Source organism: Salarias fasciatus (genome assembly GCF_902148845.1).
Source record: "Salarias fasciatus chromosome 7 unlocalized genomic scaffold, fSalaFa1.1 super_scaffold_4, whole genome shotgun sequence".
Classification (NCBI taxonomy): Eukaryota; Metazoa; Chordata; class Actinopteri; order Blenniiformes; family Blenniidae; genus Salarias; species Salarias fasciatus.
The window spans coordinates 5003691-5015849 of NW_021941229.1; the positions used below are offsets into that span (position 1 = coordinate 5003691).

General features: G+C 44.9%; 1 protein-coding gene across 1 annotated transcript in view; it reads right to left on the reverse strand.

The window, feature by feature from the left end:
- The window catches only part of niban2a (niban apoptosis regulator 2a), a 28403-nt gene that overhangs the window by 14566 nt on the left and 1678 nt on the right, over positions 1-12159 (reverse strand). The window contains exons 2-5 of the mRNA XM_030084696.1: positions 5955-6085; positions 4355-4483; positions 4176-4281; positions 3839-4006 (exon numbers count right to left, since the gene is read on the reverse strand). Of these exons, the coding sequence (XP_029940556.1) occupies positions 3839-4006; positions 4176-4281; positions 4355-4483; positions 5955-6085 (534 nt within the window). The remainder of the gene's footprint in view (positions 1-3838; positions 4007-4175; positions 4282-4354; positions 4484-5954; positions 6086-12159) is intronic.

The following is a 12159-nucleotide window of genomic DNA, read 5'->3' on the forward strand; positions in this document are numbered from 1 at the left end:
GGCAGCCCGCCTCAGACAGGCTGCGTGGAGAACAGCGAGAACGCAACCGACTGTTCCGACACCTTCATTCATCCTCTGCTCCTGCTTCCTCCAGCTGAGGACCCTGACAGGTGGAAGACACCGGGTTCCGATCAACCAAACTCCACACAGAGCGAGCCCGATCCGGAGGCTGACAGAGCTGACCTCTGCACCACCGCGCCAAGTCCCTCCAGCATCTCACACACTGGGATCGAACCGGTTTGCTTCACGCACACTGTGCATGTAGGTCTCCTCACTCCCCTCAGGACTGAAACATCCGACCCTCCCCCCGCTTGCTAAAGCCCCTCTGGTCCGGAGGTTTTCTCCAGTCAGAATGCATTTGGAGACAATAGCGGTGATTCCTTTGTCAAGCTGCGAGTCACGTGATCACATGGAAATGGATTTTATTTGATGTTTTGAGCGTCGTTTCAGGGCCTGTTTAGACGACGACGTTTTCAAGTGAAGACGCAGAAGCGTCGTCGTGATTTTTTGATTCGTTTACACGTCAACAGTGGTCAGAGCTGTTCTGCACACGCTCAGTTGATGGAAAATAACGTGTACTTGACTCTCAGTCTAGATTCTCCTGGAACCTGGTAGTTTTAGAGTTGAATGTAAAAACAATCCAACTTGTTCGTCTGTCAGTCCACTTCCATTGCTTGTGTTTATAGCGTACTGTTTTCTGTCATCGATGAAAAAGAAAAAAAACCCAAACATTTAATTTCAATCAGAATCCATCCTTCCATCTTCAACATTCCCACCACTTCCAGCTTTACCTCCAAAAGGACAACACGAAGAGACAGAATGAATAATTGAAAACGAAGCAGGGAGACCGTTTCTAAATGAATTATTTACATGCAGAAGGACCAAAAAATAGATATTAACAGATGAGCAAACACACTGACCATTTATGTCCACTGGCTCCTGAAGAGTTCATGACTAAAACGAAGAAGTCATCAGAAGTCACTGTACATGGCCATAAAGTCAAGTCAATCCCTTCATCCATTCATAGGTGTTTACTGAGTCCGATGTAAAGTAGTAGAGATGGTGTAACATGTTCAGCATGGCTGTAAAACCACAGAGCTTTTGTTTCGTTCTGTCCACACCTCAGTCCCATAGAGACTTGGTTGATGGTCCCTGATACAGATGTTCAGATGTGGATGTTCAACTTGTGGTTTTGACCGATCGACTCGCCTGAAGAGCTGCTTTGCATGTAGCTGTAGTGGAGCTGACGCTTCATCCTGAAGAACATGCAATCGCTGATTTATGAGCTCTGAAATGAGTTGCAGCTGTTTACCTGAATGCCAGTTCCATCTGCACTCCCTCGGGAGGACATTTCTTTTTTTTTTTTTTACTAGTTTAGCTTTTCTCTGAGGGGGTGACTGAGGTGAGACTGGGTGTGTTCGGCCCGCTCGAAGCACGCAGAGAGCAACGCCGGTTACCTCCACCAGCCGCTGTGACGACCAGAAAGAAACACGGCTCCTGTTTCTTACGAAACCTCTGCAGCTGGAATGTGCGGCAGGGACTCCGACTCCGACGGAGCGTGCCCGGACAGGCCGTCAGAGCAAGCAGTGAGAGGGAAACACAGGCAGCCAGAATGAATTATACCGGTTAAGAAAAAGCCGGTTTGAGATTCTGAGTTAAGTCAAAACGCTGCATGCTTTCCGACACGCAATGCAGTGAACGTAAGCAGAACAGTTGGTTACTATGACAGGAGGCTGAGGCTGGATCAGGTTGGGCCACTTTGTTGCGCTGGCGATGAGCTCAGTGTTGTTTCACTCATCTGTCAGTCTCTGTGTGAAGCTCGCTCGCATTGTTTAAGACACAGGGCTATTCAGGCTTCACGCCGGACGACCTGAGCACAAGCGAGTTCACCTTTCTGTAGCCGTGGAGTCATCCGATACCCCTGACTCGGCGATAACACTGACTCCTTTCTGACACCCATTTAAAGAACGATTACAGATCCAGATCAGTAAGATCCCACGTAAAGAAAACTACTGGAGTCTGACGAGTGATTTACACAGCAAGCATTTTGACTGGAAACACTGTCGTATAAATGGGGCTGAAGAAACCCACGGGCAGTGTGACAATCAGGGTTAACTGAAGAAAAGATCATCAATCCATTCTCGATCCTGGACCCAGGATCTGTCCAGCTGAGGGTCAACAGGCCTGAAGCCGATCGCAGCAGACGTGCAGTGAAAGGCCGGGTGAATCCTGGATGGGTCACCAGTCCGTCACCGTGTAGCAGAAAGACAGAAAGTCATTAGTCGAGAGTCACTAAACCTACTCAGGGAGAATATGCAAATTCCCAGAACCAAACCCAGGTCTCTGAATGCGAACCAAAACAACACTGTGCTGCCTTGAAGTCTGTGGAAGATTCATCAACACAGTCATGAAGGAGACACTTTGTGCCTGATCTGGAAGTCTAATTGTATCTGAAACACACCGAGTCTACTGAACATGTTGACCTTTATGAATATGGAATATCACGTCTACCAGATCGGCATTCGAGGCATGTCCTCACCTGGCTCTCCATGGCTTTTCTTCATGGACTTTATTCTGAAATATTTTCCAGGTTGTACTTTAAACTTTTCTTTTTCTTCCTCTAAATGACTAAATTCAGATCCATTTTTCTGTAGCGTCCAGAAGTTTGATAACGTCTTCTGCCAACATGTCCGTGGCAAACCCAACACAGAGCCGATACTTTCCAGCAGATCAGGACGTAAGGCCCGTCCATACTCTGATCTCCCACAAAACGCAGACAAATCTGAAAGCTCAAAGTATTTGCACAACTGTGCAATTTAGCATGCCTTGCTGAGTTTGTGTGTTTCTCTGTGGTGATCTGCTGAGGGTGTATCCTGCCCTGCAGCTTGTATTGGCCACAGCTTCTGCTTTCTTTGGATAAAACATGGATGGACGGAATTTTCTAAGAGTATTTTCTGGAATTTTAAGAGTTACAATCTGAACAGTAAGGAGATTTTTTACCGTCTTGATTAGTAATTAGCATGAGAATCTTAAAATAATCCTGTCTTGATCTTCAGGAGGAGCCGAACAAGCCTCGTCATGCTCACCGCAGCTGGAGTTTTGGTTTTGATCGCTCATTCTCTGTCGCTTAGCGCTGCTCTCTGTACACCTGCAGACCGCTTTGGACTGTCAGTCCTTAACAAAGCACCTTGAAAGGTCACACTCCAAAAGCATACCACAAACATTCTCCTTCACTCTGCAAAAATTCAGTGCAGTCATGCCTGCCAATTAAAATGAGTGTAACTGGCATTCAGTCCACGTCATGTAATTTATTGCTAATTCCTCAAAACCAACAGGAGAAGGTGTCCCTCAAAGACTTGCCAAGCCAGGAGGTGCAGCATGACGACATTTGTTTATGCACACTATGCAGTGTGTGTGTCTCTCCTTTTTGCGTTACAACAATAACACATGAGTCACGGCATCAGAAGAGGAAGAAGAAGCCTCCAGAACGCATGCAGGCCGTCTCCACCCTGACCAAACAGATCAGCAGCGGATCGCTCTGAAAGGCGGAACAGCCCAGATAATGGAGAGATGCTCAAAGAAAAGGCTGGATATTGAAAAGATGAAGCAGACTGACGCAGGTCAACCGCACCCTGAAGGGAGGGAGATCCGTCAGTCACCCTGCTGACGGTCATGGACCAGATCAGAGCGCAGGTTTTAATCACAGGATGAGGTTTTTTTTTTTTGATGAATATAAAAAGGACTGTACTACTGCGTGTGTTTCGGCTCAACTCATCGCCGTTCTCCCCGCTCTCTTCAATCCCGACTCACACTGCCGGGGTTTCTGCGTCGTACTGACCGTTGTTGCTGTGCCGCACACAGTCCTGCAGCACGGCGTGCCACTTCTTCTGCTCCTTCTCCGTCATCACGCAGAAGTAGTGGTGGCGGGCGTACGGGTGCCACAGGATGAGGGGGAACGGCGTCGCACACTTGATGAAGGGGTTACTGCCCACTTTAGCCTTGATGCCTGCATTAACATCATACAGCAAGAGACAACTAATGACTGCAGTGCTGGATTTGAGCGCTAACCCCGAAGGCTCAGCTCACTTTCTTCACATTTCGGTTGTTTGTTTACAAGAAATATATTTTAAATCTGTGAAAACAGCTTCCAGAGCGCAGCAGCGTCATGTTCTGACCTGGCAGGCTGTTATTGATCAGCTCCATGTACTCGTCCAGGGAGGTCAGGGCTTTGTACCCGGCGCAGTTGATGGTCACTTTGGGGTGCAGCCCTCGCTCGTGAGCCTGTGTGGAGAGAAGGCCGTTTAGAACACAGGCGTCCGATTCCCCCGCCGGTTCGCCGTGCGCTTTCACTCACGGTCCTGGTCTCGTAGAGGTGGATGGCGTAGCTGTTCGGTACGTTCACGAAGCGGTTCCTCCACTTGCGGTTCTCCTCCAGGTACTGAAACAGATTCCCTGAGAAGATGGTGCGTCCCGCCAGAGGGTCCTGAGAAACCACAACACAAACACAGTACCAGCAACACATTTTCACTTATCTTAACCACTTCACTTCATTTGCATTAACCATGCAGGAGTCTTAGCAAATGTTTCCAAACATGCAAATACGAAGATTAAACAGGTGGCGAGTATCTCAACACACACCCTCTGCTTTGTTTGTTTTCAGGAGAATATATGTAGAATTTGAGGTTGCGAGTTCAAACAGTTCTCTTAAAACTAACATTAAAGACACGTGAGTGTCAGTCAGTAGTTAAAGTGTCGTTAGATCAACAGCTCAGGAAATTCACGTTTCTTTGGGGAAATGTTCATTCATCCCACCGCTAAGTGTTTCTAACATTAGATAACCTCAATTAATAAACCTGTCACTATATTAATCGGAGTGATCCACAGCTCAGGAAGTGTGTCGCAGCCCAGTTCGATCATCGTAGAACCAGGAGGAATGGGCGGGATTAGCACTGCTTCAGCCCAATGTGAACAGAAGAGGAGCGGGTTATCACAGCACTGCAGCAGAAACACATTTTGTCTTAAGACATTTGAGCATTTACTGACTCTCAACTGACAGAAAATGTCCAAACAACGGTAACTTTATATAGTTTTTACAACTTCATCATGCCACATGATCACGGAGTTTAATTAATTTGTGCAACAGAATATTAACCTTGGTTTGGTAATATCTTCTCTGATGCTAAAAAGCTTTTGATCTGTGTTTTAAGTGCTGCTGTATTTGTGCCACACACAAGCGGCTGTCCTCCGCACGGCGCCCAGAGCCGACGAACCGCCGCCAACAGAAACGGCGTCTCTGTTCATGTGTGAAACGTGCTCCACTTTCCCCCCGGCGGCCGCCGCCGTGGACAAAGTGCGACCTTCACTGTGACCGAAACGAGAAGCTGAAGCTGGGAGCTTCACGCTGGGCCCCAACACGCCGACCCGACGGCGGACTCTCTCATCTCCACCTCAGACAAAGGCTGCATTGATGGAGGAGAGTTGTGATGCCGAAGCAGGAAAACAATACGAGAGAGCCTAAAGCACTGGCTTATTCTATTTTAGTTAAGGGTTTATTTAGTTATCTCAGTTCCTTAGTAATAAAGTAAAAATGATTGTTTTGTTCCAGGAATAGTGAAAACTACCTGAAATCCAACAAAAAGTGACGGACACAGGTTCCATTTCCCGACCTTTCCTGAGCTCGCCCAGACACTCTCATCTTTAACTTGCTGAAACATCACAACGAAGCCAAACGCTGGCGGACGAACAAAAGCAGGAGGCTTCACAATAAAAGCCACGGCCAGCTCTCCAGGTCTGTTTGCTCTTCGACACATGCTCGTTTGATCTGAACAACCTCCGATCGGGTCGAGTCGTGACCCCTGCAGTGACCTCTGGCGTGGCGTGGCGGCGCGGGGAACCAGAGGCCGGGAGGAGCCGTACTTCTATCGGGAAAGGTTCGACGCGTCTCGCCGGCTGACCTTTCTGTGCAGCAGCTGCGGCTGCGTCCCGCCTCCTCCCTCGATCTCGTAGCGGACGCTGTTGAAGAGGGCGACGGCGTACTGCTGCTCGTACACGGCGCTGAACTCCCTCATCACGTCGCCGGTTCGACCTGCAAGGGACACACGCACACACACACACACGCGCACACACACACACACACACACACACACACACACACACACACACACACACACACACACACAGGTCAGGAAAGTTCCACAGTGATTCACGTTACAAACTATGGTGGGAGTTTGAACTGCTGGTCTCTGATCATGACCTTTAACCTTTAACCTTTAACCTTTAACCTAATGCTCCCGCAGTGTCTCCACTCTGCTAATCAAGGAGATGAAATGCCAAGAAGGAATTTCACTGAACATTGGCTGCATGATGATATTTCTTCTTCTTCTTCTCTGTGTAATTTACATTCCTTCATTAAATATTAACTTCTTGTGTAAAGACACAGCCTTCAGCGTCACCGCCTCATTATCACTGCTATATTATAAAATTCAAAATATTAGAGATATTTGCTCCCTAAAGAGAGATGTTTGGTTGCTGTCAAATTTTCAACATTTAAATGTAATTTTGTGTTCAGCAAAGATTACAGCCCACCACAACTTTTATTTACAGACTTATGGAGAGATATTTTCTAGACTGAATCCAGAGGGTTTTTTTTTCTTTAACAAGATTTTACTGACACTTTAACACAGAACACAGGTGGTAATCAATGGTTCAACAATGAAAATGAAAGCCAGATGATCCAGAAGATCACGCTCATTAAAACAGGGTCTGGTGCAAAAAAAAAAAAAAAAAAGCCGTCAACCATTTTCTGAGTGAAGCTGCTGCAGGTTTAGACTGCTGGGAAACTTTAGTGCACTGAACTTATTCCCCCAGCATGCTGCAGATTTCTTCTTTTTAAAAGGGAATCTCCTTTCTGATCTAAATTGAATTTATTGAATCACTGAGGAATCAAAGATTTAAGACAGATTGTTGTTCTCTGATTTTGAATAGAATTGAGTCTTTAAACTTCAAAGAAACAACACTTCACTCCGGAGGCAACAGATATTGACTAATGACTACTTGAAAATGAGCAAAACACCTTCCAATCATCAACACTACAATGAAAAACGGTGAAGATTTGCTATTTAATTATAATCTTTGGACTAATGGCCGGACAAACCCAGACCTTCACATCTTCACCTCGGGCTCTGAACTTTCACTCCTTTGAAACTCGCCCAGAATTGAATAATGGAGGTAATGATTAGGTGGTTGAGAAAGAGCGAGAACCTCCCAGTGAGGCTGAGTCACGTTTTTCCTGACTCAGCATCCAAAGAAACCCTTCAAGAAAGACAAAGGTACGCCAGGTTTTCAGACATTCCCCGGATCTTCCAGCCCGTCGGGGCTCAGCCAGCGACGGACGGCGTCCATCTGTTTATGGAAGGAGCGACAGAGGAAGGAGGGAGCCGTCCAGCGGTGGGAGGGCAGGAAGGAAAGAGCTGACAGGGCAGGATGGACAGGGACGCAGTGAGGAGGAGGGGACGGGGGACGGGGGACGGGGGACACACTCTTTATTAAAAACACCGCCATGAGACGGGAGTGAAGCAGCTTGGAGGACGGAAAGGTCAAGAGTCACGCTGAACGCCGTGACTCTGAATGTGACATCAGATCAGTCTGATCGTCCTCAGATTAAATTACCTTCAGTCTGAACGGTAAAGAGACCTGCGACAATAGTAACATGAGTCAGCTGTGACACACACTCACACACTCACACAAGAATTTCTCAAGAAAGATTTTAAATCGCCTTATCCAATGTAAACAAGCCCGATGTTTTCCACGAGTATCATTCAACAACATGTGTCTCCAGTTTTAGAATAAAAACGCAAAATGACGTGTTCGTCCAGTTTTAAATTTAAAAAGTTACCAGTTGATGAAGAGATCTTTCCCACTTTTACAGTTCCTGGTATGTTACGTACTCTATACTAATGAATTCTGGTGGTTTTTACATGAGCTGCAATGAAGTTTAACTACAGAGACGTACTATTTCCTGGGAGAAACTTCCCACGTTCCCATGTTTTTCCCAGTGGGAAGTGGGAACTTTTGAGTCCGATTTGGTTGTTTTTACATATCTTGCTTTTGTGATAACAATGACTGATTTTCAACAATGGATTTCCTCGTGTCACACACTCCAAGAAACCCACATGCAAGTCTCATCTGTTTAAGTAACTGGTTTATAGAAACACACACACACACACACACACACACACACACACACACAGACTCAGTCTGTGTTGAAGAAAGTGTAATGTGATAAAATTACTACCATCGATTGAGAGACTGATGCACAGTTTGAATCGGTAAAAGGATATATTGACATTATCGTATACTATCCTATAAAATAAATTCAGAATATTCACTGCAGCTTTAACTTTGAAGCACAGTCACATGATATGTCCCATTTTTAACAACATTTTAGCCTTTATCATGCTTTGAATGTAATTACTGATGTTACAAATTGCCTTTAAAATGGCATCATCATGTTATTAGCAGGTTTTGCATTAATGTCCATTGTTATATTATGGTTTGCCACAAAAATACTGACAGAAATGTGAAAAAATATATACTGTATATACTATAATTTATGTGATATACCAACGGTCTCAGTTTCCCTTTGTTTATCTGGCAGTGTTGACCAGACTGGTTCAACTTTTATTTAATTTGAGATTCTCACTTGTAAAAATCCAAATGCCGTTCCAAAACCATTTTGTGCAGAAGTTCTATTCGTCTCCCCTGAATAAGTGCTGCTCGGTGTCCGATCCAGACCAGCAGGCTCTTGGTCTCGCTGGGCCGCAGTCAGCAGAGCGAGATGCTGCAAATGGACCGAGCCTTTCTCAGCACATGGAAATAAGAATTTTGGGAACAAAGAGCACATTTTAACCTCCACTCAGCCCCGAGGTTTGGTCCCTGAACACATCTCCCACCGCTCTTCGGTCCCTCGCCTGGTGCCCTCTCCTGCTTTCTTGTCTTGAAACGCTGTCAGTGAAGCGGTGCTTTCAGCGCTGACTGACAAATACCGAACATTTTTCTGCTTATATTAACTCTCAGATTCGAGCCACCCATGTTGGCCTCATGCAGCGTCCCTCCCCTTAATTCCATGCCTTTAAAATTGAAATAGCTGACTGTGTGTCAGTCATTAACATAAATGTACAGGTGGAAACAGACACAGTGAGAGTGACAGGTAGAAAACAGGACAGATTCATGAAAAAACATGTTAGAACACAGTTTCATTGATTTTGAACATGTGGTGAAAAAAACTGATGTTTCTTTGGATCCTTCAATCCAATAAATGATTGAGAGACACTTAAGCTTGAAGGTATGCAAAAATATGCAAAAAACGGTTGTGGCACTGGGAGTCACTGTATATCACAAAACAGTCACAGGCAATAGTTTTTCTGCACATGTAGAAATTAAAAACAGTAAATCAACAATAATAACAATGGAAGAGTCAAGCGTGTTTGTGCTTCTCACTCTTTTAACTTTAACATTGCTTCTGCAGTAAAGTGTAGATTTATCACACCATCATCTGCATACAGGGACACTTTTTCACAAACAGCAGCTCCAGAGTGGGCCGGTACAGCGAAGAACGACGGTTTAAAGCAGCCTGCGTGTGTTCATCGTACTGTCTTCAGCGTGACTGGGTGTAATAGAAAAACACAGCGCCAACTAGTGGCCTAGCATGCCATTACACAGCGTTTCAGAACGTAAAGCGATTCTTTTCAAACTGTTTCCGTTTGGAGGGAAGCTTTACTGAAACAAAAGCAACGCAGCTTCCAGTTGATTGTTGTGTAAACGAGACCTCAATTATAATATCTATAAAGATAATTTCACAAAATATTAGGAAGGGGCCAGAAAACATAAAATTGATTTTAAACGTTTTTTTTCTCCAAAGAAAACAGGTATAGCGTGTTTGATTTCTGGATAAGACGAGCTTTTTGAATCCACACATCATATTATAAAAATAACTTTCCCACTCATAATAGGATTTATGAGTCAGAGAATTTTTTAGATTATTGAAATAAGAAGGCGGTTGCGTAGCCGTCTAATTTCGAAAGGAAGGCTTTTAATCTCACGCCTGCATCTATTGTCTCTCAACATCTCTATAATACATATATTTACAGCTATTAACACAATAGAAGACATGTATGATGAGAAAAACACCAGAAATGTGTCTTAGTGTTAAAAAAAAACAAACAAAATCAACTGTATTTACCAGAAATTCGTGAACTATTGAATGAATTTGTCTTGAGATTAAAAGCAGGGAAAGCGGCCTTGAGGTAATCCTGCTGTGTCGGACAGAGGAAGGTGTGGTGGATCACCGAATGGGTGTTGTTCGCTGCAGCGCCTGTTCAGATATTAGCGTCCGCAGTCAGACGCCGCTCTGATTTGACCTACATGCAGTTTTCCTCCAGGGCAGGTCAGATTAGAGCCGCTCGCCCTCTCAATGTAAACACAGAGCAATGCAGACACGTTTCAGGCTTTGTTCAGCTTCCTTTTGCTAAATTCTGATCCCTGGCTGACTTTCTTGAAATGTAAACCCAGGACAGATCAGCAGTTTGCGCATAACTTTCCTGACAGCTGAGCTGTTTTTAGACCCTCACATCCTTTTTTCTGACAGCTCTTCAGATTTCGGCACGATGAGACAAAAGAAAGGAGCGGCAGGGTCCAGAGTTATTTATAGGCACAGTTTCAGTGAGGACGGTCCAAATATGCCTGGAAAGTGAAACATCTCTTTGAGGCGTGCTTCCTTTTAAGTAAAGGTGTGTGCAGTGACTGCTGTTCCTCATTTACATATAAATAGAAAGACTGAACGGTCTTCATCTGAGGAGGCAAAATCATTTCACTTTCACAGTTACATCGAGGCCCAGTTCACACGATGGCGTTTCAGGTGACAACATATCGTTTTTGCATTTTTTGCTTCAGAAAAGTTTCACGCAGCAGAAATGTTGAAAGCAACGTTGTTAGCATGTTGGGCCACTAGTGGGCGATGGTGGCTGTTTTTGTGATGTAGTGGCTCTGAGCACCGCTGTCACGTGAACAGACCCTCAAAACACAATGAAAGTTTTGCGTTTTCACTTGAAAATAATAATATGAGTGATTCTGCTCAGATTAATGTCATTTCTCTGAACAACAGGATTCCTGCAGTCACGAGTTTGATGCCATCGTGCTTTTTTAAACACTGAAACTGAAGCTAATGCTACAAGAAGTCTCACGCTACCATTGATCACGCGCTGTTTAGTTTAGACTCTATGTTGCTTTCTCTCAAACAATCAAACCCTCATCACTAGCCTGATCAAAGACTCCCACAGGCCAAATTAGGCCCTCTCACCACATATTGGACCTCCTTAGTGAAATACAAATCCATCTATAATGTGTTCCAAATGTAAGTTTTAGCTTTTCAATTAGATTATGACAAAATGAACCCTCTATGTACTTCTTCTATAAATTTATGTTATATTTTTTCTTCCTTAAGTTAAAAAAACACTGACTCTCAGACTGCTTTGTATCTGTGTGAGAGTGTGTGTGTGCAGTCTGCTTTAACACACTCGTGTGAAGACCTCTCTCTGTGGTCATGCTTCAGCAGCAGTGATGAAGACATCGACATGTGGGGGAGTGATGTTCCACCAACAACAACACACCGAAAGCCTCCACTGTCTCTCCAGGAGTGTGTTCCGCTGTCTGCAGGGAGGCTCTGAGGCAGAGACGATCCAGAAGGAGGGCGTGTGAGAGGCAGACAGCAGCTCCAGCTATTAACCCCGTGACATGTTTCTACCTGCTTCACTCCAGCACCGCCGCTCATTATCTCCTCCTTTTCTCTCCGCAGCAGAAAATAGCAGGAAACTTCAAATGAAGGCAGCTTTATGAGGCTTCAGTTCAGGTTTTTATTTGCTGCACGGCTTCTTGTATTGAATTGCAACGTATCGCACTGGAAATGTCAGTCACCCTCGCTTTTTTAAATTCAGATGCAAAATGTTGATATACTGGTTGCAAAGAAGAAAAAGCCTCATTTCAGTTTCCATATCCTATTTCCAGCTCTGGATCATCTACCCGAAAGGCCTGTTGGTCATTAGTGGACAAAGACCAGCTTCAATAGCACTAACTGCCCGTTTAAAAGTTTGGAAGTTTGAAAGC